The sequence below is a fragment of the Ahaetulla prasina genome, chromosome 1 (genome assembly GCF_028640845.1).
Source record: "Ahaetulla prasina isolate Xishuangbanna chromosome 1, ASM2864084v1, whole genome shotgun sequence".
Lineage (NCBI taxonomy): Eukaryota > Metazoa > Chordata > Lepidosauria > Squamata > Colubridae > Ahaetulla > Ahaetulla prasina.
This window is the reverse complement of record NC_080539.1, coordinates 212,606,382-212,633,917: the sequence shown is the minus strand read 5'-3', so window position 1 is coordinate 212,633,917 and position 27,536 is coordinate 212,606,382. Positions and strand designations below refer to the sequence as shown.

The window sequence follows — 27,536 nt, the reverse complement described above, 5'->3', positions numbered from 1 at the left end:
TTCTAGTTTTCATTAAAAAAAACCTACTCCTTAGCAAACAATAGGTTCAAGACTATGGTTTCCATTTAATTATTGCCGCATTCATTTTACGACCGCCATGTTTGCTTAACGACTGCCACAAAAAAGGACATAAAATTAGGTTGGCCATGTGACTGGACCGTTTTACAACTTTCATGACATACAACTTAATGTGCAGGCTCCATTTAAAGCCACATGTCAAGGACTTCCAGTATTATCCTCAATAATGACCGGCTATTCAGAGAAGGTCAGAATGATAGGTTGAAAACTCTGGATAGAGAAACTCCTAGAGAAACTGAACAGCGCAGCTCATATTTCATTTCTATACAAAGAGATATTGGTAAAAAAGCATGCATTAAAACAATTTCTGTCCCCACCTTCTACAATCAGTTTGGCTGTTGTTTTTACAGATTCGTCTTCCACAAGGGCACAGCTGTAATCATCTTCGTCAAACTTGTCGATCATTAGTACGGAAAGGAAATGGCCCTTCCTGTCAGAATGTGTTCGGTATTTGTCTCCAGAAGCGATCTCTATCCCATCTTTGTACCATTGCACTTTAACAAAGGGCTCAGAGGTTTCACATTCAAAGGTTGCCATCGAATCTTTCTCCTTAGCGGTGACATCTTGTAACTCCTGGATAAATACGATATGCTGTTTGGCTGCCAAAACAACAGAAAGATATTGAAGAGGGATGGAAGGTTTGAGCATGATGTCATGAAAGCCAAGATGAAACAGAAACAGAGGTGTCTACCTTACCTTGTACTAATAAGAAAGCATGACTGGAGGTTTCACCGGCTACGTTCACAGCTTTCACCATTATGCTGGCAGAATCCTCCGCTGTTACATCTCTGATGACCAACTCGCAAACGGTATCTTCTGGCCAGTACCAATAGATGCGGTCTGACCTTTCAATCTGCACACCGTTTTTGAACCACTGGCATTCTGGATCTGGTTTGCCTACTACTCGAACACGGAAGTGGGCATCCCCTCCTTCACTTATTGTCTGGCTTTGTATACGCTCAAATATCTTGGGAGCCTCCATGCTTGGACTAAGTTGAACTTTCTCTGGTTTGATGGTCGGAATAGTGATTTTGCCTTCAGCCTCTAAGGCTTTCCTTTCCTCCTCTGTTAACTCCTTGGTCCAATGGAGAAGTTCTTCCTTTGTCTTCTTAAGCAACTCTTCGTATGATTCATCCTTCTTGCGAGATTTAAGCTCCACAGCGGTGATAGCTTCATAGTAGCCCTCCTCAGTCCTGCGTTTGAATTTACTGCGGAGTTCTTCAGATTCTTCAGATACTTTCTCATGGCTGACTTTTTCTGCCTTTTTCAGCTTCACCACTTCTTTGGTAGTTGCCTCAACTGGTTTGTCAACCTTTTGGACTTCAAACAGAAGTTTTCCAGGCTCTGTTGTTGGAGCTTCATGCCTAGGTTCGGGTGCCCGACGAAGTACTGATCTGAAATCTTCTCTCTGTTGAATTTCAATCTTCACTGAATGTTCAATTGAACCTTCGGGGTTTTCTGCAGATATTTTCACCTCACCTGTATCGTAGGTTTTGCAGTCCACAATGTCCAGGTAGTAGATTCCATCATAACGAAGTCTAAACCTTTTACTTTTACGAACAAGTTGTCCATTGAGGTACCAATTGACTTTTGGTTGCGGGTAACCAGTCACCCGGCAACGGAATCGTGCAATTTCACCTTCAACGACTCTTGCAGGTTCAGGAAACAAAACAATTTCTGGCTTTTGTTTCACTTTTTGATCTTCTACAATACCAGTAATGGCCCCTTCATGTGCCATCCTTTCTAACTCTTCAATGCGCTGAAGACCCTTCTTGCCTTCCGGCAATTGAGATTCTTCAACCAGGCTCTTCTCATCTTTAACGATGAGAGTCGCTGATGTATGGTCTGTACCGTATTTATTTGTAGCCCTGCAGGTAATCACACCACTGTCTCTGGGATAGGAAATATCATAGTCAAGGCTGCAATATCCAAATTCATTAATCATCCGAAGTCTGTTTGCTGCCTCCAAAGGCTTGCCGTCATGTAGCCACTCTACTCTCATGGTTGGATCACCAATAGGTGTGAGTCTACAGTCAAAATGGGCTGGCCCAAAGCGTTTGAGCCTTAAGGAGGTGAGTTTTTTCTTGAAAAATGGTTTCTGTTGTTTTTCTTTGTCATATAGGTCTCCTTCCTCCCATTGTTCTTGACCATAACGCAAATGGAGAGGTTCTAATTCTGGTGCCGCTATTTCTTTTGCTCTGTATGTCCCCTTGGGAATGATTAGCCTTCTTTCTGGTTCAGGCTCAGCAAACTCAACTTCAACATTCACTTTACATCGAGTAGTGTCACGTCCGGCTTTATTAATGGCAGTTGCAGTATACCATGCGGCATCATGCCTGACTGTGGACTCAATCTTTAAGGCAGCTTCACCTTTTGTTCCCTCAATTCTGAAAAACAGAATAGGGAGAGTTATGTACACGATTTTAACAGAAATTTTCAACCAATTAAATTGCTTATGAATGGTGTTTACAGCATCCATCTTCTAGCATTTGGGGAGCACAGAATTTAGAGCAATGTAGATAGTCCTCAAACTAAAATAGCAACTAGGACCAGTATTTCTGACATTAAGCAATGCAGTCATAAAGCAGGGTATGCAAGCATGCATGAGAAGCACCGTACAAGTTGGGTAAAGTGTGCAGGTGTATGCGAGAGGAGCAATATGGGTCAGGTAGAGTCCATTCCCACCCCATTCCAGGGAAGGATACTGTAAAATCTCCATTTCCTCCCCAATCCAGGGGAAGGTTATTGCAAAATCCCCATTTCCTCCGATCAGCTGGGACTCAGGAGGCAGAGAATAGATGGGGGTGGGGCCAGTTAGAATTTTTACTACCGGTTCTCCAAACTATTCAAAATTTCTTCTACCAGTTCTCCAGAACTGGTCAGAACCTGCTGAAACCCACCTCTGGTGCACAGGAGTGCCTAAGTGGCCTCTGAAGCACGAGCAGGAGCTGGGAAGAACGTGCATTTGGGGGAGACTTATCCCAGTGACTTGTGATCTTTCCTTCCAGCTTCTCCTTTGACTTTCTGGGGAAGCTGGCACGGAAGATTGCATATGGCAGTCATGGGGCATGTAGCAACTGATCATAAGTGCAGTCAGGTTGCCATGCACCCAGATCACGATGACATGACCACAGGGCTGCTGAATTCCAAAACTCTAAAGACTGGTGATAATCACTATTCCTTCAGTGCCATTGTAACCTTGAATGGTTACAATGAATGAATGGCTGTAAATCAAATACTACCTGTATGCTTGCTATTGTAGTCCCAGCATATCTAAATTGTATCAGATTGAGAAAGCTGCTCAGAACATCACTGAATTCTGGATGAATCACTTAATTCATCCAAGACAAAATCACTCAAGACAAATTCCTTGTGTGTCCAATCACACTTGGCCAATAAATTCTATTCTATTCTATTCTATTCTATTCTATTCTATTCTATTCTATTCTATTCTATTCTATTCTATTCTATTCATCAAAAAGAGGCATAGGATATTATTACTTTAGTCTTCCTGAAAAATATTCTGAGCACCCCTTAATTTTCTCACTGCTAATTTTCTGCAATGGTTAGGAGTATGCCTGATGTGAGCACACAGCTTTGACTGCATTACAAGCGGAACAATTTTATTCATTCTATTTATAAGGCTTACTTTATACTGGGATATTTGTGGGGAACAATGATGTCACTGTTCTTTAGCCACACAATGTCAGGATTAGGGTTTCCCCGGGCTTTCACATTCATTTCCAGTTTATCTCCTTCCTTGACACTCGTATTCTTCAGTTTTTCTACAAACATCGGTCTTACCAAATGTTCCCTAGCTACGATAGACAAAGAAACAAGTTATCAGAGGAATACAGTCAGGTACAAAATTATAACCAGAAACATCCCAGCCCTCCCCTAAATCAGGGGTATCAAAACTCAAGGCCCGGGGCCCGGATCCGGCCTTCAGGGTGCTTAGATCTGGCCCGTGGGGCCGCCCTGGAAACAGCAAAGGACCAGCCCACAATGTCTCTGCCAGTGAAAACGGAGCTCGGGAGGATTGCATGTGGCATTCCCAAGCTCTGTTTTTACTGACAGAGGGTTGCAGGAGGCCATCACAGTCAAAAACAGACCTTGGGAGCCTGTTTTCGCTAGCAGACGCTTGGGCCTCCACAGGTGCCCCCAACATGAGTGACGTTGAGCTGGACACATGCCCACCCTGGGCCCCAAGGTCAAACACAACTCTGATGCAGTCCTCGTTAATAAAATTAATTCTTCCCTAAATTCATAAAATAAATACCTTCCACCGTCAAGGTCATTGAAATGGATGCTTTTCCTGCTCTGTTTTGAGCAATTACAACCCATTCCCCTGAATCAGAAGGCATTGCTGGAACAATAATCATGGACTGTGTGCCATCTTCCTTAATCACTATTTTGTGGGTATAATCATTAAGAACTTGCTGACCTGTGGACACAAACATAGGTATCATTTAAGACCGAGCGTTAACTTCCTTTTAACTTTTTAACTTTCTTGGATTTTACGGAAGATGATGTGATCAGTAAAAAAGCTTTCATACCATTGTGAAACCAGTATGTCTCTGGCATTGGTCGACCCACAACTTTGAGGTCAAATCGTGCCGTCTGCCCCTCCACACATTTAAATGAAGTTGGCTTCAGCACAAATACTGGCTTGTACAACCTTTCCAGCTGTGCTTCATCTGTCTCTTCCAGCCTGCGTGCAGGAGAGCGTGAAGGCGAACTGCGTGCAGGGGAACGGCTTGGGGATCGAGGAGAAAGAGATCTGAAAAGGTACATGTGTTAACATGTATAGTTACACATCTCAGGTAATGTCTCATTATTCACTAGAGTCGGTTATTTTATTCTAAACATGGTACACAAAATCTAATGCTGTGGGGTTGGGGCTTTTTACCGCTTGGTAAATATTTATGTACGCAGTAAAGGTCCCTATGCAGCATATAATATCAATACAATTAAAACATAAGTTACGCTGTCTCTGAAAATGCCTAGAATCATGCAAAACAAAAAATATTTGTGCTAACCTTTGCCTTTTGCTTCTGCTTTTATCTAAATAAGTGCCATCCACTTGTCTAAATAAACAAGGATTAAGGAGTAGATATTACCTATAATGATGAATATAGATATTATCTATAATGAGGGACGTGGTGCTCAGTGGCTAAGATGCTGAAAGGTCGGCAGTTCAGCGGTTTGAATCTCTAGCTCTATGTAATGGGGTGAGCTCCCATTACTTGTCCCAGCTTCTGCCAGCCTAGCAGTTTGAAAGCAGGTAAAAAATACAAGTAGAAAAATAGGGACCACCTTTGGTGGGAAGGTAACAGCGTTCCGTTCGCCTTTGGCATTTAGTCATGCCAGCCACATGACCACTGATACGTCTTTGGACAGCGCTGGCTCTTTGGCTTTGAAATGGAGATGAGCACCGCCCCCTAGAGTCAGGAATGACTAGCACATATGTGCGAGGGGAAACTTTACCTTTTTATTATCTGTAAACTGGATTAAATGAATGGCTAATCAAGGAAACATATCTATAGAGCAGAGAAATGGTGAAGGACATGAACAGGATTCAGGACAGCCCAAAGGTGCTTTTTCAAGAGGCAATTGGACTTTCTGGTTTTTCTTTGAAGACATTTTGCTTCTCATCCAAGCAGCTTCTGAAGAGCTGAAGAAGCTTCTTGGATGAGAAGCAAAATGTCTTCAAAGAAACACCAGAAAGTCCAGCTGGCTCTTGAAAAAGCATCTTTGGGACAACCATGACCTGGATCTCCATAGACATTTAGGACAACGCTGATTAGAGCTTCTTGTTATCATGCTTCAAGAACCAAAGTGCCAGCCAAATCCTGTACCATACAAGGGAATATCTCAATTGTAATATAAAAGAACATATTGACATATTATGTGATTGTAAAATCTTTCAGGAATTGAATATTTTTATGCAACACATTACGAGATTATGAACTCTGCCATTTTGAAAGAGGATATGTTAGGTTATTGTGCTTGAATGAATGCCTTCCTCAATATATGGCAAATCAGGAATGTTTGATCAGCAAAAGGTTTATGGTGCGTATAAATACCTCCCTGCTCAGCTAACATCTGTAATTTCTAATAAAAAATTTCTACCTCATAATGAAATAAAACAATTACTTGGGGAGTGGGAATCAATGACTTGCAGGAAGGAACCCTGCATGGAAATAGCTGGGGTGAAGGTCTTCTTATTAGTGGCATAAATGTAAAGTCCTCCCTCCCTCTAGATATCTGATTTGTTCCAGGGATGAAATGCTCCCGGTTCCAACCAGATTGTGCGATCCGGTAACGATCATGGCCGGTGGTTCGGCAATCCATTAGTGATGGCGGAGTGAAGCTCCGCCCACTGCCCGGGTGTCATTACTTCCTGGTTTTAACCAGGAAGTAATGTGTTTTTTAGCTTCTGCACATGCGCTCATGCGCGCATGCACAGAAGGTCATGTGACGTGCGCACGCATGAGCAAAGCGAGTGCGCATGTGCAGCACATGCACTTCCAAACCAGTAAGGAAGGTAAGTAGATTTCACCCCTGATTTGATCAATCCCTAGTTATTTTAAAAAATGATTAAAAATAAAGACACTGTTTCCATGATTATAAAATGAAACAACTATGGCTCTACAACGTAACAGCAATGAAAAGTTTCTTCCATCGTAACATTCAAAATTTATTCACAGAAAAATAAATTCATAACATACTATCTATGTGCAACTGCAAGTAGTAGTCTCAGGCTATAATCTAAAGGTGTATTGGCTGCCCCAAATACAGGTAGTCCTCGACATACAACAGTTCATTCAGCGACCGTTCAAAGTTAGAACATCACTGAAAAAAGTGACTTATGACCGTTTGCACAGTTATGCCTTTTGTAGCGTAACTTTTGATCATCTGATCAAAATTCAGTGCTTGGCAACGGATTCATGTTTATGACCATTGCTATGTCCCATTGTCATATGATCTCCTTTTGCGACCTTCTAGCAAGCAAAGTCAATGGGGAAGTCAGATTCACTTAACAACGGGTTACTAACTTATCAGCTTCAAAGATTCACTTAACAACTGTGGCAAGAAGATTGCAAAATGGGGCAAAACTCACTTAACAAATGTCTCACTTAATGAAAGAAATTTTGGGCTCAACTGTGGTCGTAAATCGAGGACTACCTGTAGTCAAGTCATAACTAAGACAAGATTGTTCCTTATTCTTACCGATATCGTCTCATCATTTCCGGTGATGGGATATAACCTGGAGACCCAGTAGGTCCAACAGGCTCAACATATAATTTTGCTGAGCAAATGGCATTTCCTTTGACATTGCTGGCAAAGGCCGTATAAATGCCTTCATCTTCAGGCAAGACAACAGGAAAACGTAGACTGGCTCTGCCATCTGGCAGGGTCTCCATGTAGTAATGGTCTCCATGCCTGATACGCTTGCCATCTTTGTACCATGCAATCTGCATTGAAGAAGTTACAAAGCCACATGAGAGGCGGGAATTTTGAGCAGGCTTAGGGTTAGGATTTGGGTTAGTGTTAGAGAATTTTGAGAAGGACCTTCAGTTCCATAAATTACAGAACATTGTTTGCTGTGTCTGCTTTGCTAATGTGTATTTTTCTATTATCTGTCTGTCTGTCTGTCTGTCTGTCTGTCTATCTATCTATCTATCTATCTATCTATCTATCTATCTATCTATCTATCTATCTATCCATCCATCCATCCATCCATCCATCCATCCATCTCACAACAAAGTAAAATATCTGAATCTCTGAATATGAAAGCAAAAGTAACAAATTTGAGAATTGTTTATCTTGCATAAGCATAAACAGTAATCAAAATAATCAGTTTGAAAACAGACATCAGATATATGGGTAACTTTCAGCTGTTTGGATTCATTTGTTTGAAGTGCTTGTAATCAACATAAATTATTATTTTTAACCAATATTAAAATCAACAAGAGGCAAAAGAGGCTACTACTATACTATAATGCAATTTCAGAATAAGATCAATCAATCTATCAGGATAGAGCTAGAAGGGACCTTGGAGGTCTTCTAGCGCAAACCCCCCCCCCTGCTATGGTATAGACCAGAGGTCTTCAACCTTGGCAACTTTAAGACTTCTGGAACTTCAACTCCCAGAATTCAACTCTCAGCTTTGGTTTGCTGGCTGAGGAATTCTGGGAGTTGAAGTCCACAATTTTTAAAGTTGCCAAAGTTGGAAACCCCTGATATAGACCTTATACCATTGCAGACACGTGGTTGTCTAGTCCCTTCTTAAAAGCCTCCAGTGATGGAGCATCCACAACTTCCCGGATGAGGTTGGGAAGTATATAGATAATCTATTGCTTGCTCTTCTGAAAAGCAAATACATTCATACCTTAGGCAAAGGATATCCAGTCATCTTGCAATGGAAGGTCACACCACTTCCCTCAAAGATTCTGTAATTTTTTAGTCTTAATTCAAATCCTGCTTCAACGGTTTCAGATTCAGGAATGTCAACTATCATCTCTTCTCCATCTTCTTCAAGAAGTTCTTCAAGTGTAATCTTAATAATTCGGTACTCAATCTCTTTCATAAGTCTTTCTTCAAAGGAAGAAATATGGAACTCCTGCAAAAAAAAAAGGTGAGTTTATTCCAATATTTAAAAAAAGCTTGTGAAGAAAACAAAGAGGAAGGAAAGAGTAAAAGTATACTGTCGTGTCTAATTTTGAAAAGAAAAAAATATTTTGTGACATACTGCTGTCTCGCATGATTCTCTAGCATCCTCTCATGCTGATAAATTATTAATATTATTCTTAATAACTGACAACAGACTCTGACTGTAGGACAGATAATATTTCCCATAAAAAATAGATTTCTCATAGGAAGAGGGAGCTACTACTACTAAAATGACAAGTAGGAGGAGACAGGTGGAGACTTAAAATAGAAAGACAAGGGGTTAAAAAGCTAGAAGGAAGACATGTAATGGCTGGCAAAGCAAAATGGATTTAGATAATGCTAGTTATAAAAGCTTGATTGTTTCCTAGGATGATTGGGCTAAGACATCTGAAATGGATCTGAATGTGATCTGGAGCGCAGAACTGAAGAAAAGTAGGGGGCATCTTGAGAGAAATCTACATAGTGAAGATGGCCTCTGTGGGAGAATGAAGATGAAGAGAAGAAATAGAAAGATCAGAACAACAGAATAACAGAGCTGGAAGGGACCTTGGAGGTCTTCTAGTCCAACCCCTTGCTCAAGCAGGAGACCCTATACCATTCTAGACATGTGGCTGTCCAGTCTCTTCTTAAAAACCTCCAGTGTTCGAGCACCCACAACTTCTGGTGGCAAGTCATTCCACTGATTAATTGTTCTAACTGTTAGGAATATGTTTGTGTGTCTGTGAGAGATAGAGAAAAAGAGTGCCAGGGCTAGTTTGAGAGAAAATGCCAACCAATATGATTATCTCCTTAATTAACTTTAAATAGAAAATAAAAAGGGAATTAGGCATAGAAATACTGAACATTTGCTGAATTCTGTAGGTTGCATACATACACTGTAGGAAATAGGTAACATTAGGACCTGGGTACTTACGGGACCGCCTGCTGTTACCACACGCCTCCCACAGACCCGTACGCTCCCATAGAGAAGGACTTCTCAGGGTGCCGTCCGCCAAACAATGTCGGCTGGCGGCCCCCAGGGGAAGGGCCTTCTCTGTGGGGGCTCCCACACTCTGGAACGAGCTTCCCCCGGGTTTACGCCAAATACCTGACCTTCGGACATTTCGTCGCGAACTCAAGACCCATCTTTTTATCCGCGCGGGGCTGGCTTAAATTGGGATTTTAATGTTAAATTTATTAATTTTAAACGGGGTTTTAGTATGGTAAATTTTAATTCATTGGGCTAATTTAAATAAGTTTTTTAAATTGTATTTTAAACTTGTATATTATATTGTCGGTTTTATTATGCCTGTACACCGCCCTGAGTCCTTCGGGAGAAGGGCGGTATAAAAATTAAATAAAATAAAATAATAAAATAAATTAAGCCTCAAGCCATGATAGAGGGAAGTGGGAATATAGAAAAAAAAAGAAAAAGAAATTTGTCATCTTTATCGATAAATAAATGTTGCCATATTGCCGGCATACCAGAAATGGCAATTAAAATTAAACTTGGTTTGTTGTGATAATGTTGATATCACAAGTCTTGTATGATGTCGTGCCCCAAAACCCATGAACCCACACAAACCTGTGCCACACTTACTTGTTCCTCTGCAAATGTCCTGATTAATACTGTATCTTTTGCCATTTTCTTCCTAATTAGAGCTTGTTCTTTTTCATATTCTTTTTCATAGTCAGCGTATAAGGTGGGTGGGGCAACCGCAGCTATTTTGGGTTCTTGAACATAGGCAGTTACTTCAGTTTGATACATTGTTTGTTCTTGAGATTTTAGGTAGACCTCATAATCAGCTAAAGAAAAAATAAATAAAAAGTAGTTAAAATAGTTAAAATAATTCTAGCAAGAACCTTCAGGGTAATTCCTTAACCATTGACATAAGCAATAGTTCCAGTTTAACAAATTACAGCATTATATTTTAAACAGAACACTTTCTATTTATAAACACCCATTGCTAAACAGAACACTTACGTGTTTACAAATTGGTGAGATTAATTCTACCTCTTTTTATAACTAAGTAATAATTAGAGGCTTTAATGAATATTTTAAATCACTGGTTCCAAATAATTCATGGAGACTTATGTGTGAACTATTAATCTCTTGGCTTGTAGCCGGCTATTAGAAGTGCATGTTGGAATTAATAATTGGCCAAGTATGACAGTGCTGTGCTCTTTTACTAAAAAGATAAGTAGTCATTAAATAGATCAATGCCAAAGATTAAATTGAACTCTTCTTCTTCTTTTTTTTTTTTTTGCTACGCAAATCTTGCCCTTCATTAGCTGCATTCACCTAATAAGATAAGTGGCAAATCTAAGCTAGCATGAACATACTCACTGGTTCCTTCCTGTGAACAGCATAGCTATTGACCTCCCCACAACCCGGTTTATATATAGTTAAAGTGTTATCCAAACAAAATGCAGATATTACTTTCAGCTGCACAGAAAGGATAGCCTGGTCTTTTGACGGTAAGTATTCATAACATAACATAACATCAGAGTTGGAAGGGACCTTGGAGGCCTTCTAGTCCAACCCCCTGCCCAGGCAGGAAACCCTACACCATCTCAGTCAGATGGTTATCCAACATTTTCTTAAAAATTTCCAGTGTTGGAGCATTCACAACTTCTGCAGGCAAGTCGTTCCACTTATTAATTGTTCTAACTGTCAGGAAATTTCTCCTTAGTTCTAAGTTGCTTCTTTCTTTGACCAGTTTCCACCCATTGCTTCTTGTTCTACCCTCAGGTGCTTTGGTGAACAGCCTGACTCCCTCTTCTTTGTGGCAGCCCCTAAGATATTGGAACACTGCTATCATGTCTCCCCTAGTCCTTCTTTTTGTTAAACTAGACATACCCAGTTCCTGCAACCGTTCTTCATATGTTTTATCCTCCAGTCCCCTAATCATCTTTGTTGCTCTTCTCTGCACTCTTTCTAGAGTCTCAACATCTTTTTTATTTATTCAGATGATACCTTTAGTTATAAGCAAGTAGTTTAGTAACCATGTAAGTATGTAAATGCATAGTGACTTTCCAGTTCACATTTTATCACTGGCATCCTTTTGGCTAGCTGTGGATGTCTCTGGTTGCACAGAATATGGCTTTGCACATATACTTTCTAAAGTCTATTTTTGCTTGTTTATTTGTTTGTGTAAATGTTTTATATGGCCACCATTCTTATGACAGGATTCTATTTTTTATTCTTGGGCCATACTTAGGATATCTATTGTTCTTTTCTCCCAAATTACTCCATTTGCTCATAATGTTATCTTTTAAATAAGGGCAGTATTTACCAAATCGATTTTCCCCTCATGGTTCTTTAAAATCCATTCTCACCACTTCTTATTCACTTACCTTCTTCTAATAAGGAAGCTGACGCAGAAACTTCCCCATGTTTGTTACGAGCAACAATAGTATATTCTCCGGCGTCGTCGGCAAAAGTCATAGAAATTTCAAGTCTGCATTCCCCAGTTTCTTTTTTATGAATTATTTTGTATCTTTAGGAAAACAACAAACAAACAAGCCCTCTTAAGAATGAAGAATTACAAAGGCAAAAATTTCAAATCTATCGTCTCTAAACAAGTACCAAATGCTTTAAGAGTTTGAAGGCCTTAATGTGGCCTTCTGCTCAAGAGGAAGCTGCTCCTTCAAGAGACAGAACAACGGGGCACAAGGGATAGGAAAGATATTGCCTCCGAATGGTTCAGCCAGACTTGCCAAAGCTTTGACCTTCACATGAGGCTGAGATTCAAAGTTCTTCTTTAGTCAATCAGATGTCTTGGGCTTAACAGCACCTCCAGAACTGAAATGCTTCACAAGATCAATTCCTGTTCACATATTACCTCCCAAAAGAATTTCTCTAAGAGAGAACACCCTTCCATCCTAGACTGTTTTTCCAAGCATTACAGCTTGGAAATAATATGGCCAGTGCACTGTGGGCCAGAGATATTAAAAGTACATCATTATGCAATCTGAAGAAGAAGTTTATCTTCCAATTTCAGGTCCAATCTCCTGATAATCAGCTAATTAGGTAATATGCCATTGGGGCAGCATTATATAGTAATTCATCTGTTTTATGCATGGAGTTCTCACACCATGTAGGCGTTGCATTCCAGTATAAAATGTTATTGTACCTGTAGCCTGTAGTGATTGGAAGCCCAGCTTTCTTCCAGTAAACATGCGGCTTTGGGTTGCCCCCAACCTGGCACTCAAAAATGACACTTCCACCTTCAATTAATTTCTGTACAACAGGTTTTATTATAAAGAATGGAGCTGCAGCTTCTCCAGGTACTTCTTCGGCTGCAGCAATTTCTGCCATTATTACATCTTTGGGCTCCACATAGCTAGATGTATTATAAGAAAAAGTGAAAAATTAGGAGTGGAAGTGAATGCTGTTACATTAGCTATCATTACAAAACCAAATCTCCACAATTATTTCAACAATTACCGTTTTTCTTCGATGACCTCTTTTGTAGAAACAGCTTCTTTGGTCTCAAACTCTTCTGAGACTATTTCAAAACAAAAGAATAACAAAACTGGCATCAAAATACTTTCCAAAATGGATCACTAGCAGAGATACCCCACAAAATGCCACTGAGAATGGCCACAAATTAAAGGATTCAATTATATAATGATGATGTAGGAATTCATCTTGGAATATTCTCCTTCTAGGAATAATTTTGAAAAAGATCAGTTTTCAAACTGACCAAGTATAAGCATTTTTTAATCTAGATAATACAACTTAAATGAAATCATAACTTTGGATCCTGGATTGTTACATATTTATAAGTAGAACATGCCACTTTCCTAATTTTGATTCAATAGGAAATTACATTTTGTCCAAAATAAATGTCTTCCTTGTCTTGTGCAAACCACATTGGGCAAATAATAGGAATAAGGAAAGCATTAGTCACTGAACCTATAATGTGTAATGTATTTTCCCTCATCAGTTTAAAGCTACATTTTTCACTGCATTGCAACTCTTACAATCATCTTGTGAAGAGTTTCACGTTCAGTTGGCTAACTAGTTTTGTATTGAGCACAGTCAAAGCAGTGGGTGATGACTGAACTAAATCACAACTTCTTTAAAACAGTTTAATGAAATCAGTTTTTTTTAAAAAAAAAAATTCAGCTGCTGCTTTTGCCCAATTTGATAGTTTGTCTGTGGATTGGATTTATGGGATGAATGAGTTTGTCCTTGCAACATGGTGCAATTGCTTTGTACAGTAATGAAAGAAATGTCCTTTTAAGCTTGACCTATTGAGATATTGAGAAGGATTCAGATCACATTTATTGGGTGAGTTGCATGTTTCAGTCAAGAAGAGGAGTATACATTTGAAGGGAATAAAACATGAGCAAAATGTCTATTTTTTTTTCCTTTGGGCATAAAGGCTGCCATCATGCCTAGAATGTCAGGGTGAAAAATAGTCTTTCTATCCGCCCAGTGATAAAATCATTCTGAGTTTCATGGCTGAGGAAGATTTAAAGCCTCTGGTCCAAAACTCTGAACTGCCATACCAAAACGCTTTCAGATGGATGGGTATGATAAAAAATTATTACATGTACATAAAAATACAGAGGAATGGTCTTGTGACTGCTTTATTCATAGTCTTTAACAATTCAGTGAACCCAATAACTAGAGTGGGAAAGATAACCTGCTTGTTTCTACTCATTCAACCAATTATGTAAGATTCTTTGATATTATACTTATATATCGGTATATTTAACAGACCGCCTACCCAAAACATCTGGCCTCCGTTTCTCTCCATACTTGCCTTGTACAAGAAGGTAGCATGAAGTGCTCACGCTTCCTGCCTCATTGGAAGCTGTGCAAGTAAATTTCCCACTGTCTTCTGCAAAAGCTTCTCGGATCACAAGGCGAGCAACTCCTGACTCAAAGGTAATTTGGAAATCAATGGAACTTTCAATGTGGTAGTCTTCTCTGTACCAAGCAACAGTTGGAGCAGGATATGCAGAGATGCGGCACTCCAGGGTGACGGACTCTCCCTCTATAACAGTCACATTTTTCAGCATCTAAATAGACCAAAGAAGAAAGAACTTTGTGGCACCTTAAACAAGTGACTAGAAATTTGGATTGCCCCCCTTCATTTTGTGGAACCAGGTAAGTTCATCTTTACAAAGTACCACTTTATAAAGCCTTAGTAAGACTACACTTAGAATATTGCATCCAGTTTTGGTCACCATATTATAAAAAGGAGGTAGAGACTCTGGAAAAAGTGCAGAAAAAAGCAACAAAGATGATTAGTGGGCTGGAGACTAATACATATGAAGAATGGTTGCAGGAATTGGGTTTGGGCAGTCTAGTGAAAAGAAGGACTGGAGGTGATATGATAGCAGTGTTCCAATATTTGAGGAGCTGCCACAGAGAAGAGGGGATCAACCTATTTTCCAAAGCAACAGAAGGGAAGAGAAAAAACAATGGATGGAAGAGGATGGAAGAGGATCAAAGAGAGGAGCAACCTAAAACCAAGAAGAAAGTTCCTAATAGAACATTTAACCAGTGGAATGGCTTGCCTTCAGAGTGCGCCATTACTGGATGCTTTTAAGAAGAGACTGGAGAGCCACTTGTCTGGAATGGCATAAGCAGTGGTGGGATTCAAGTAATTAACAACCGGTTCTCTGCCCTAATGATTTCTTCCAACAACCAGTTTGCCAAACTGCTCAGAAAATTAACAACCAGTTCTCCCGAAGTGGTGCGAACTGGCTGAATCCCACCACTGGGCATAAGGTCTCCCGCTTATGCAAGGGGTTGGACTAGAAGACCTCCAAATCCCTTCCAACTCTGTTATTCTGTTATTCTGTTGTTATTCTGTTATTCTATTCTTCTGTCTTCTTTTAGCCGACATTAAAGGCACTTTGAAATGGCAGGTCCTCATTCAGTTAATGCTGCAGGTCTTGCCTCAGATATTGCAAGGTCAGCTTAGTATGGCAAATTCTCAAAATATTCTGTACTCCGTTTTGCTAAATACACACTGACCTGCAGTTTAAAACTTAAGAGCCACTGAATCTTATTATAAAGTAACAACAACTACTGCTACAAAAATAAATCTTATCTATTTTCTATTTACTGCAAAAATAGTTAATTTTGATCCTACTGGTCACTTCCTTGAATTAGCCATCAGTATCATATGCAAAGTTTGCCCTATTTATTTTCACCCACGGAATAGATTCAAGCATACATAAATCTCTGCTCTCTCAATTGAACAATTGAATGGGGAAATTCCTTCATACAGTTTTATTTCAGACTGCAAAGTAGTATATACTGTAAGTATCGGTTTCAATATCTTCTCTACTTTCATTTTCTATACACTAGATGGCAGTAGAACTGCACCATATTTTTTTATGATTTAAAAAAAAAGTTACTCAAAAGATCACAGCAAAGTAAATTAGTCTACCTATCAGCAGAACATTGATTACTTACTGAGACTATAGATGGGGGTGTAGCGGGAACTTCTGTAGGTTTTGGAACTCTAGCAACTTCGATCACCTAGGGAGATTTCACACAAAGTTAATTGGTGTCACACAGAATTTTGTTCAGCAAAGCAGCATGCGTGAGAACAGAAACAAGCCAACGGCCATCTTGTTTGGGTCTTTTCTATTGCTTGCTCTGAGGAAACAGTCTTCAGAGACAGAAAACAATGTCTCCACAGATGGTGTACAAAGGTCATTAAGAAGAGAGGGAAACCTTTAAAAAGGGGGGAAGGCTGGTGGGGAAAAAAAAGAAAGAAAGAAAGAATGCACTGTTCTGCATGCGAAGACTGGAAGTTGCTTAATGACCAACCTTGGGTTCAGCTTCTGGCATTAATTCAACGTGTTCACGTTCCTGCACCAGTCCACCAGTCACACTCACTCCTATTTCTTTTTTTATTTCAACGCCATAAAGCCTCTGATAGGTTTCAGCAGGCGTCTCTACAAAAGGGAACTGTGGAGAGATGACTTTCTCTGGCATCACCCTGGGTTCAGGAGACTTTGCAATAGGACGCTTCACAGGTTTGGTTATCTTAGGAACAGAAGTTGTTGCTAACTCTTTTTCCAGAGTGGCTATAGCAGATCCTGCTATGGAAACCTAATCATCCCAAGATAAAAAGGGAAAAAAAGAGTTACCACTGCTAGCTACACACACACGCACGCACACACACACACACACACACACACACCTGTATATATAAATACATGTAACATGTAAATGTTATGGTAAAATATGGCTCCTTTCTTGCAGCTGGTATTTGGTTCTAACCTTTTGGAAACCACACATTATTTTTCTCTCATCGATTGGCTGTGTTTTTACAAGAAGCAATTACGAAATACTCCTATTGGATTTTTGAAGTAAGAAATTCTATTTTAATCTTTCAATGTTGTTTACATTCAAATGTTTGATGGTATTTATTCATATTGTCAATCGAAGTTCATAATTTGCTATGAAACCATAACTGGTCTCATAAAAGTCATACACCTCCATCTTTGTCCAGTAGATATAATGTCAAATCTTGTCTGCAATATTTAGAACACTAGGTTTTATTCATTAAAACACTATTACGTAACTAGGATTTACATGTTTATTAAGTATAACAGACAGAATATACTTGTATTTTCATATACTTTGTCTTTCTTTGAGAGAAAAAAAGAAAGACTACAGTATCTGAGATAATATGAAGCCAACCACCATAACATTATTTACATGTATTTGATTTTTTTTTTAAAGTCATCCTCTGTACAATGATGAAGTAACACAACTCTGTATTGGAAAAATGGATTGGATTAGATAGGAATGGTTAGATGATGAGACCTGTAAAGGAGGCAATTAAAATGTCAAATGGAAAAATGAGAGGGGTGAAAAACAAAAGTTGAAGCAAAACCCATGTAGTCTTGATGCGTACACTATAATTGGGATTATAAATAACAGTATGTTAATTCCTATACAGATTTAGTATTTAACATGACCAGCTGAAAGACAGAACAAACACTATCACTCTATGAATTATTTGATTAATTTAGGAAGTAACAATTTGCAAATAATGTTTTACCCTTTCCAGAGAGAAAAGGAGTATGCCAGGCATTTTAGGTCTCTCCCTCTCCCTTGTTCCTTGTTTTCCAGACAGGATATTTTGAAACATGCTTGGTACATATTACCAGAGCATGTAATATCATCCGTTTTATTGATGTACCGATACAATTATAGTGGAAGGATAGCAGAAGGTCATTTTCCTTCTCTTACACTCCCCCAACTCTACTATGGAGGGTCATCCGGTTGCTTTAAAGGAGATTTAGAGGGGCTGCTCGGAAAACTGTTCTACCAATGGACACCATTCAATTGGTGAACAGTCCCATTAATTTCCTTCTATAATAAATAATAGCAAGGCCCCCCTGTACTGTTTCAGTATTAGAAATTTTCTCCTCCCTCTTTTACTTAGCCTCGTTCTGTTCCGGTTTATGTAGAAAAAGGAATTGGGTTAACTATTTCAGTAGAGATCTCTGTTTGCTTGACATACTCTTCCTTCTCTTCTTACCTCATAAGTATGATCTGGTTTAGGAACAGTAATTTTGGAAACTGTAAAATGAGGGCTTGCTGTACGGGGACGTATGTGTTCCACATGGATTGATTTTTCGAGTGATGTTTCTGCAGTCCTTTTAATCTATATTAACCAATAAAATGGGCATTGAGAAGGTTGTGCTACTTGCCAAATAGGAAAAAAAAAAGAAAAGAAAAGAAGCTTGACAGCCATTGGAAATGGCTGCAGGGTTAAAACTGAGCCTAACCTGTGTTGATATGTCCGTTTCCATTATTTCAGCAGCTGCAACATGTATTTTAGGAGGAATTCGAACCTCCTCCGTTTTCACCTCTTTGGTGACAACATGTGGTTCTGGTGGTACCTCAACAACATGTCTTGCTAAAGCATGCTCTTTATATCCATAGTCCCGAACTGCCTGTTCAGAATAAGCTTCTTCGGCATAATCTGGTTCTCTGGGTTCTCTAATGCGTGCTTGGTCAACTGCATAAACAACTGTGGCTACAGCTTCAGCCTTTTTGCCAACATCAATCTAAAGGCAACATTTGCAAAACATTGATACATAGCTACATTCGTGACAGAACAGCTAGCATAGAACACATAACATTCAAAAACATTACGTTTCCAGCCTTCTATTTTTCTTCTTTCATATGCACATACATTGCCAATTATAATTATATACAACATTTAATATCTCCATGTTTTCTGCATCTCTGTCCATTGAGATAATGTATATCATTCCTTAACAATGTTCAAATGTAAAGAAATGAATACTATACTGGATGCAGACAGTCAATGCTTACATTTAGTACAGAATGTACAAACTATTCAACCATGTTAAAAGGGAAGGGAAGGGAAGAAAAGGGGAGGGAGGGGAGAGGAAAGGGAAGGGAAGGAGCATTTTCAGATAACTATATTATTTATATATAAAAAATATAAAAATATAAAAAAAATATAAAAAAAATAGCATGGTTGATGAAGACTTACAGACACACAAGTTTGTCAGAAATACACAAATAATTTTGCAACACACAATTCAGAAAGTCCTTTATCCATTTATAACAGGTCTTCTACTTAATTTCAAATATGTCAAAATCATGTATTTGAATGTTTATTTTTTTATGGTATTAATTTATATTTCTGTCCTAAATAAATCTGCTTAAAAAATACTCCTCATGGAAATTAAAGAGACTGAATTTCAGACTTCAGATTCAATCATATTTTGTTACCTGAAGTAAAACAAAGAAAAGAAGTACCATTTTCTCAATATTCTAATTACACAATGTAGGAACTGTAATTAATTTCTGAGATGCATATTAATTGTTAGAGAAGAACAATGCCATATGGTACTACTATTTCTTTTGTTTTTATTGCTGCATATATTATTTTGTTTTTGGCATGTAAACAGCCCAGATTTTGACTTTAAGATGAGTGGCTATACAAAGGTCTAAATAAATAAATACTGGCACTAGGCTGAATCACAAGTTTGCATAGTTTTGAATAATTTGCATTAGTAAATGTCTTGTTTTTGGTGAATGCTATTCACCTGTTCATGAACTAGGTGGATTTGTTCTCTTTTGACAGCAACATCTTCTCTGGTTCTTGATATTATATCTTGTTCCTTGCGTTTATCAACCTCAATGATTTTCGGAACTATGGCAATTTTTTCAGTCTCCTGTCTTACCTAATTGTATTATAGCAAGAACATAAGTTTTAGGTTACATAATGTCTCAAAACAAACAATAGTGACAGTAAAATTTCAGAAAAAAAGATGTTCTTTGTTTATGGATAGAAAAAAGTTAATAGATTAAATGCTTATGTTCTGTCCCTGCAGAACATTCTAATTCCTGAAGCAGATAAATATTGATGCTTGGTTATTAACTGACTGGATAGTTACATGTTAAAAAAACTGCAAGTTTAGTATATGAAATTTTAAAGCCCCAAACACCACGACAGGGAAGCTATGAATATATTATGGCATACCAGATGAAAGAATGGCCATTTCCCATTTCTCTTAATGAACACAACCAGAAAAAGGTATGAAAGAGTTAGTAGACTTATTGAAGAATTATGAGCATGTCAGTGTGAGAATGGGACATGAGAATGGCCATCACATTAACAATGGATCTATTCACCTTTTCTTGGATAAAGTGGGCTTGTGCTTCTTGTTTGGTAGCAATTCTCTCTGTAGTTTTTACTACCGGTGCAGGTACTTTGGGTTTGTCAGCTGTAATTACTACCTTAGGTACAGAAGGTTTCACGGGCTTCACCACTTCTTTCCTTGTCTGATGTTTATAGTAAAAACAGAGGTGTGATTATATATGTGGTGTTGCAAAAATGTTCATTGGGACAGCAGCGAAAAGCAGACAGGAAGCCGTAAAGCACATGATATTACAAAGAGGCAAAAATAATAATGAAATTCTACCCAGATTCCAAAACTACAGATATGGGGTCTTTATACAGCTCCACGTTAATCTACATGGCCTTATTATATTTAATTGAGGTGACTTAAAATGCAGAAGGGGCAAGCTGACCATTTATGAATGAAGTGGAAGCAAAGCATGGGTTCTTTACAATGAGCCTAGCCTTCTCTTTCGTTTTTGAAATTTAACAAGAACACAAGAACAATCTTTTAGAACAATCTTTTAGAAAACCAGAGTTTGCAGAGAATTTTTTTTTGGGGGGGGAGATTTTTAAATAAAGAGATTTTGTTTGTATTTTTTGGATTAATATGCAGACTGGAATATAATTTATCTTCTGAACTGAGTTTACAAGGCATACATAGGAAAAAAATCATTAAAATAATATATTATAGAATATTATCTATTAAACACATCTCTGGGATAAATTGACTTGAAATTTCAGAATGAAATTGGCTGAAAGGAATTTATGTTTGAATTGATATCAGATTTACATTGATTTGAGACAGACTGATTTCTAGATCCGCACAAGAACATGATGTCTTACATTAATTGTTGATTTAAATCCATGTGGAACAAGTTATGGGAGAAAATAGGTAAATTTGGTAAAACAAATCAAATTTAGTTCCTAAACTCTTTTTTAAAAGATTTGTAAAGCTAACATTAACGTGTGTGTGTATATATATATATATATATATATATAGGTCTTTGGTTGTTCGGGTTTTCTCCCGTGTAAAATTGGAAGTGTCTTGGCGATGTTTCGACGAAGTCTCATTCGTCATCTTCAGGCTTCAGCTTCGTGCTTCTGGGAGCAATGTGTGATCGCAGCTATTTCTTCCTTTTAACTGCTAGTGGGGGTTTGAACTGATTGGGTGGGAGCTTGGCTGTGCTCTGATTGGCTGGGGTTTTTTCTGTGCTCTGATTGGCTGGGGGTGTGTCCTGTGTTGGTGGGGGCTTGGTTGTGCTCAGTCTAATCTGTGCTGCAGGGGGATTTGAGCTGGTGAGCTGCACTGCTGCTGTTTGGCTTCATGTTCGTGGTCGTGCTACATCTTCATAGTGGGTGTCAGTCTGCTGCATGTATGGATTGGAGGGTTTGAAATGGCTAATGTTGCAGCTGCGGTCTGGCTTCTGGTCCTTGGTCGTGCTTCCTGATCAGTGTGGGTTTGGGTCTGCTTTCTGGGTGGATGTGTGGTGGTGACATCCTGTGTGGACCTCGTGAGTGTGGGTCTGGTGTCATTCCTCGTGTTAGGGACACGTTTGTCAATAAGGGCAGGTTTCCAAATGGCTGGTAGGCGGGAGGTATCATCTCGTTTGTTCATGCTGTGTGGGCGTTTTTCTATCTCGATGGCTTCTCTGATTATTCTGTTGTTAAAGTGTTCAGTTTTCAGTTCAGTTTTCAGTTCAGTGTTCAGTTAAAGTGTTCAGTTTCAGTTCAGCCAAGACACTTCCAATTTTACACGGGAGAAAACCCGAACAACCAAAGACCTATATACAAACACCCGTGAAAACCTCAGAAAACAAATATATATATATATATATATATATATATATATATATATATATATATATATATATATATATATATATATATATATATATATATATATATATATATATATATATATATATATATATATATATATATATATATATATATATATATACATATATACATATACATATATACATATATATATATATATATACATATAGGTCTTTGGTTGTTCGGGTTTTCTCCCGTGTAAAATTGGAAGTGTCTTGGTGACGTTTCGACGAAGTCTCATTCGTCATCTTCAGGCTTCAGCTTCGTGCTTCTGGGAGCAATGTGTGATCGCAGCTGTTTCTTCCTTTTAACTGCTAGTGGGGGTTTGAACTGATTGGGTGGGAGCTTGGCTGTGCTCTGATTGGATGGGGTTTTTTTGTGCTCTGATTGGCTGGGGTGTGTCCTGTGTTGGTGGGGGCTTGGTTGTGCTCAGTCTAGTCTGTGCTGCAGGGGATTTGAGCTGGTGAGCTGCACTGCTGCTGTTTGGCTTCATGTTCGTGGTCGTGCTACATCTTCATAGTGGGTGTCAGTCTGCTGCATGTATGGATTGGAGGGTTTGAAATGGCTAATGTTGCAGCTGCGGTCTGGCTTCTGGTCCTTGGTCGTGCTTCCTGATCAGTGTGGGTTTGGGTCTGCTTTCTGGGTGGATGTGGTGGTGACATCCTGTGTGGACCTCGTGAGTGTGGGTCTGGTGTCATTCCTCGTGTTAGGGACACGTTTGTCAATAAGGGCAGGTTTCCAAATGGCTGGTAGGCGGAGGTATCATCTCGTTTGTTCATGCTGTGTGGGCGTTTTCTATCTCGATGGCTTCTCTGATTATTCTGTTGTTAAAGTAATTTATGTTTGAATTGATATCAGATTTACATTGATTTGAGACAGACTGATTTCTAGATCCGCACAAGAACATGATGTCTTACATTAATTGTTGATTTAAATCCATGTGGAACAAGTTATGGGAGAAAATAGGTAAATTTGGTAAAACAAATCAAATATATATATATATATATATATATATATATATATATATATATATATATATATATATATATATATATGTATATATATATATATATATATATATATATATATATATATATATATATATATATATATATATATATATAGGTCTTTGGTTGTTCGGGTTTTCTCCGTAAAATTGGAAGTGTCTTGGTGACGTTTCGACGAAGTCTCATCGTCATCTTCAGGCTTCAGCTTCATGCTTCTGGGAGCTTCCCAGAAGCACGAAGCTGAAGCCTGAAGATGACGAATGAGACTTCGTCGAAACGTCGCCAAGACACTTCCAATTTTACGCGGGAGAAAACCCGAATAACCAAAGACCTACATACAAACACCCGCGAAAACCTCAGAAAACATATATATATAATTATTATTAATTATATCCTTTTGAAACTTCTCATTGACTCTATTGAAAGAAGATCCAGAGAGAGCAATAAATCCAGTGGGACATTTTAAAAACGAGTAAAAATAGTTACTGAATTTCAGTGGATAATTTGAATACTGAAAAGTATTCAAAAGGTTTCCCCATTCTCCTTGATATCTGCAAGAACAATCAGACTGAAAACCACCAATAAGCATTGAAAAACATGAATATCTTCATAAAGAAATATACATTCTATAAAATTTTCTAGATGGAAGGCACTGGATTAGTTAGCATTTTTAAATCTTAAATCTTTTAACTTTGAAGGATTCCTTTGGGGTGGATATATAAGCTTTTTGAATGAATCAATGGAATTTTAATTAGGATTACATTGTTGCTTGTGTTTTAACTAAATGAAGAGGACTTTTATAAAAGGGAGCAAAGTTGCTATTGCAGGGAGTTCACAAGAAAACAAAGGATAATAAAAAGAAATGTGAAAATAGAATCTGCAAATGAGCAGAAAGAAAATTGTGCAAAATTGATAATATTCACCTTTTCATGAGCGATGTGCATTTCTTCCCTTCTGGTCAATAGTTCTTCTCTGGCTCTTGAAATCTGTTCTTGTTGCTTAAGTAATTCAGGAGCAATGATCACTTTGGGCACAGGAACTTTAATGGCTTCTTTTCTTATCTAATCATATGATAGAAAAGAAAGGAGTTCAGTTATCAGATTTTCTTCCCAGCATAGCTGAAAACTAATATTATTTTTCAATAACAGAGATAACTTTAAACAGCATGTGGCCATAGTTCTGCAGAGAGCTAAGCGTTACAATAAATAAGTCTACTAAAGTCCCTCCTGGATTGCGATCCACATTGAGAATAGCAATTCTAGAATTGTAATATTTGTATTTCTTTTATTTCTTCTTGTTTCATTTCATTCATGTGTTTATACTTCAGGATATTTTTTTAACAATGTTCAACATGCCATATTAAATTGGTTTGCATCTAGAGCCGTAATGGGTGGCTTACTAAGCAAATGACATCACAAACTTCATGTTTTCTTGATAAGTATTTGTATCGTTGTTGTCATGGAATGTAGTTGAGCTTCCTGGAAGGGAGTGCATTCCAGAAGAGCAAGAAACAATTCAGTTCAGAGAGTTTGTGTGAGAGAAAGAGGGTGAAGACAGCTCCTCCTTAACAGTTCCAGAGTATAAGCTTTATGGGGATTGGTAGTTGGCTTCAGTTTGGCAAGATTCTGTCTATAGGCAAGGAACAATAACAAAATATGCTTGGAGAAATCACAACACGTCTTTCTTCGTTTTGGGGACTTGACGCTAGTGAGGCTATATCTTTCACTTTAGATAGCTACAATCTTAAATGTATTAGAGGTATATTAGATAAGTTGTCCAGAGTAAAATAACCTACACACAATTCAATTTGTGCCAATTATTACTATTTGGTAAAATTAGATTGCAAATAAAATTAACAGTAATCTCATTTTTGATTAGCAAGAGTAACCTAAAAATATTGCTTCCTTGTGTCCTTACATCATTTCAAAGCTCCAGAAACTTGCCCAATAATTTTTTTGTATCCCATACTCCTGGCAACTGACATGCAATATTTTAAGGCATATTGAGCATGCTGAATTTCAAAGCTGTGGTGGGGAAACATTTACCCCATGATTTTATTTTATTTTATTTTATTTTATTTTATTTTATTTTATTTTATTTTATTTTATTTTATTTTATTTTATTTGTAGGAAAAGACAGTGTTTCTTCAGAAATGTCCCCAAATTGCTGAATATTTCCTTTTCTTTCTCAGTAGCCTCATGTTCACTTCTAAGTTTGTTATTTATGTAAGTGATGTTACAGCATTTACCACCAGAGAAATAAAATTTGGGCTGCATTTTCTTGAACAATAGTAATAGCACTTAGATTTATATACCACTTCATAGTGTTTTACAGCCCCCTCTAAGCAGTTGGGTCCAGCATATTGCACCCAACACAATTAGATTTATTTGAACAAAGCAAAATCCCAGGAATTACTAAGGAAATGGTTTGTTGCTGCATGGTTTGTGTACAATTTTTGGAATATCTCACAATTTCAAAAGCATTTTTTCCAGTGGTGGGATTCAGCCAGTTCACACCACTTGGAGAACCGTTGTTAACTTTCTGAGCAGTTTGGCAAGATTCTGTCTATAGGCAAGGAACAATAACAAAATATGCTTGGAGAAATCACAACACGTCTTTCTTCGTTTTGGGGACTTGACGCTAGTGAGGCTATATCTTTCACTTTAGATAGCTACAATCTTAAATGTATTAGAGGTATATTAGATAAGTTGTCCAGAGTAAAATAACCTACACACAATTCAATTTGTGCCAATTATTACTATTTGGTAAAATTAGATTGCAAATAAAATTAACAGTAATCTCATTTTTGATTAGCAAGAGTAACCTAAAAATATTGCTTCCTTGTGTCCTTACATCATTTCAAAGCTCCAGAAACTTGCCCAATAATTTTTTTGTATCCCATACTCCTGGCAACTGACATGCAATATTTTAAGGCATATTGAGCATGCTGAATTTCAAAGCTGTGGTGGGGAAACATTTACCCCATTATTTTATTTTATTTGTAGGAAAAGACAGTGTTTCTTCAGAAATGTCCCCAAATTGCTGAATATTTCCTTTTCTTTCTCAGTAGCCTCATGTTCACTTCTAAGTTTGTTATTTATGTAAGTGATGTTACAGCATTTACCACCAGAGAAATAAAATTTGGGCTGCATTTTCTTGAACAATAGTAATAGCACTTAGATTTATATACCACTTCATAGTGTTTTACAGCCCCCTCTAAGCAGTTGGGTCCAGCATATTGCACCCAACACAATTAGATTTATTTGAACAAAGCAAAATCCCAGGAATTACTAAGGAAATGGTTTGTTGCTGCATGGTTTGTGTACAATTTTTGGAATATCTCACAATTTCAAAAGCATTTTTTCCAGTGGTGGGATTCAGCCAGTTCACACCACTTCGGGAGAACCGGTTGTTAACTTTCTGAGCAGTTTGGCAAACTGGTTGTTGGAAGAAATCATTAGGGCAGAGAACCGGTTGTTAAATTACTTGAAACCCACCACTGATTTTTTCCATTCAAAAAATTGTTTAAGAAAACTAGGGTACTACTGTTTCCTTCACCTAGCTCTAGAATTTCTGGGTTCTAAGATCAAAACTTCTCTTTACTAAGTTGGCCAATGTAATTAGTCATATTTAATGTACATACATGATTTAGAGATACTTCTGTGAATGTCAGAAATGACAAATATATATTCGGGATAGGTGGAAAATATCAAGATAGAGGAATGTGAAATCAAATCAAATCTTTATTACAAACATAGAGAGTATAAAGTTAGAGACATAATTTCTAAAGAGGAATTCTTTAAATTCATAACAAGCAAATCAAAGCAGAAATGGATGCCTATTTAATAGTGCTAATAAATTTATAACTAAGAAAGAGGAAGGGTTTTTTTCCCCCACACAACTGATATTTACCTTTTCAGTAATGTGAATTTCTTCCTTTCTTGTAGGAATTTCTTCTCTAGCTCTTGAAATCAGTTCTTGTTCTTTAAACGTGTCAGCGGCAATTATTACCCTGGGTACAGGAACTTTCACTGGTTCTTTTCGTACCTAATTTTATGGTAGAGAAAAGAGTATATTAATGACTGAATCTAAACTAACAACAACAATATTTCTCAAAATGCACTGCACATGAGATGAACATAATCAGCACAAGGGCAAGGTCTGGTGTAGGAGTCAAATAAATAAGCTTCAGCAACATAGAGAACCCAGTTTGGTCTACTCTAGTGGTTAAGCCACTAGGCTAGAAAGTGGGAGACTCTGAGTTCTAGTTCCTTCTTGGGCATGGACACTGGTTTGGTAATTT

General features: G+C 38.0%; 1 protein-coding gene across 1 annotated transcript in view; it reads right to left on the bottom strand.

The window, feature by feature from the left end:
* The window catches only part of TTN (titin), a 334,386-nt gene that overhangs the window by 292,939 nt on the left and 13,911 nt on the right, over positions 1 to 27,536 (bottom strand). Inside the window, exons 10-29 of the mRNA XM_058189537.1 lie at positions 27,146 to 27,280; positions 24,157 to 24,294; positions 20,399 to 20,548; positions 19,810 to 19,947; positions 18,514 to 18,795; positions 18,264 to 18,389; positions 16,538 to 16,822; positions 16,178 to 16,243; positions 14,511 to 14,769; positions 13,184 to 13,244; positions 12,870 to 13,079; positions 12,091 to 12,233; positions 10,334 to 10,539; positions 8,474 to 8,704; positions 7,312 to 7,556; positions 4,635 to 4,858; positions 4,358 to 4,522; positions 3,728 to 3,896; positions 775 to 2,465; positions 396 to 677 (exon numbers count right to left, since the gene is read on the bottom strand). Of these exons, the coding sequence (XP_058045520.1) occupies positions 396 to 677; positions 775 to 2,465; positions 3,728 to 3,896; positions 4,358 to 4,522; positions 4,635 to 4,858; positions 7,312 to 7,556; positions 8,474 to 8,704; positions 10,334 to 10,539; positions 12,091 to 12,233; positions 12,870 to 13,079; positions 13,184 to 13,244; positions 14,511 to 14,769; positions 16,178 to 16,243; positions 16,538 to 16,822; positions 18,264 to 18,389; positions 18,514 to 18,795; positions 19,810 to 19,947; positions 20,399 to 20,548; positions 24,157 to 24,294; positions 27,146 to 27,280 (5,206 nt within the window). The remainder of the gene's footprint in view (positions 1 to 395; positions 678 to 774; positions 2,466 to 3,727; positions 3,897 to 4,357; positions 4,523 to 4,634; positions 4,859 to 7,311; positions 7,557 to 8,473; positions 8,705 to 10,333; positions 10,540 to 12,090; positions 12,234 to 12,869; positions 13,080 to 13,183; positions 13,245 to 14,510; positions 14,770 to 16,177; positions 16,244 to 16,537; positions 16,823 to 18,263; positions 18,390 to 18,513; positions 18,796 to 19,809; positions 19,948 to 20,398; positions 20,549 to 24,156; positions 24,295 to 27,145; positions 27,281 to 27,536) is intronic.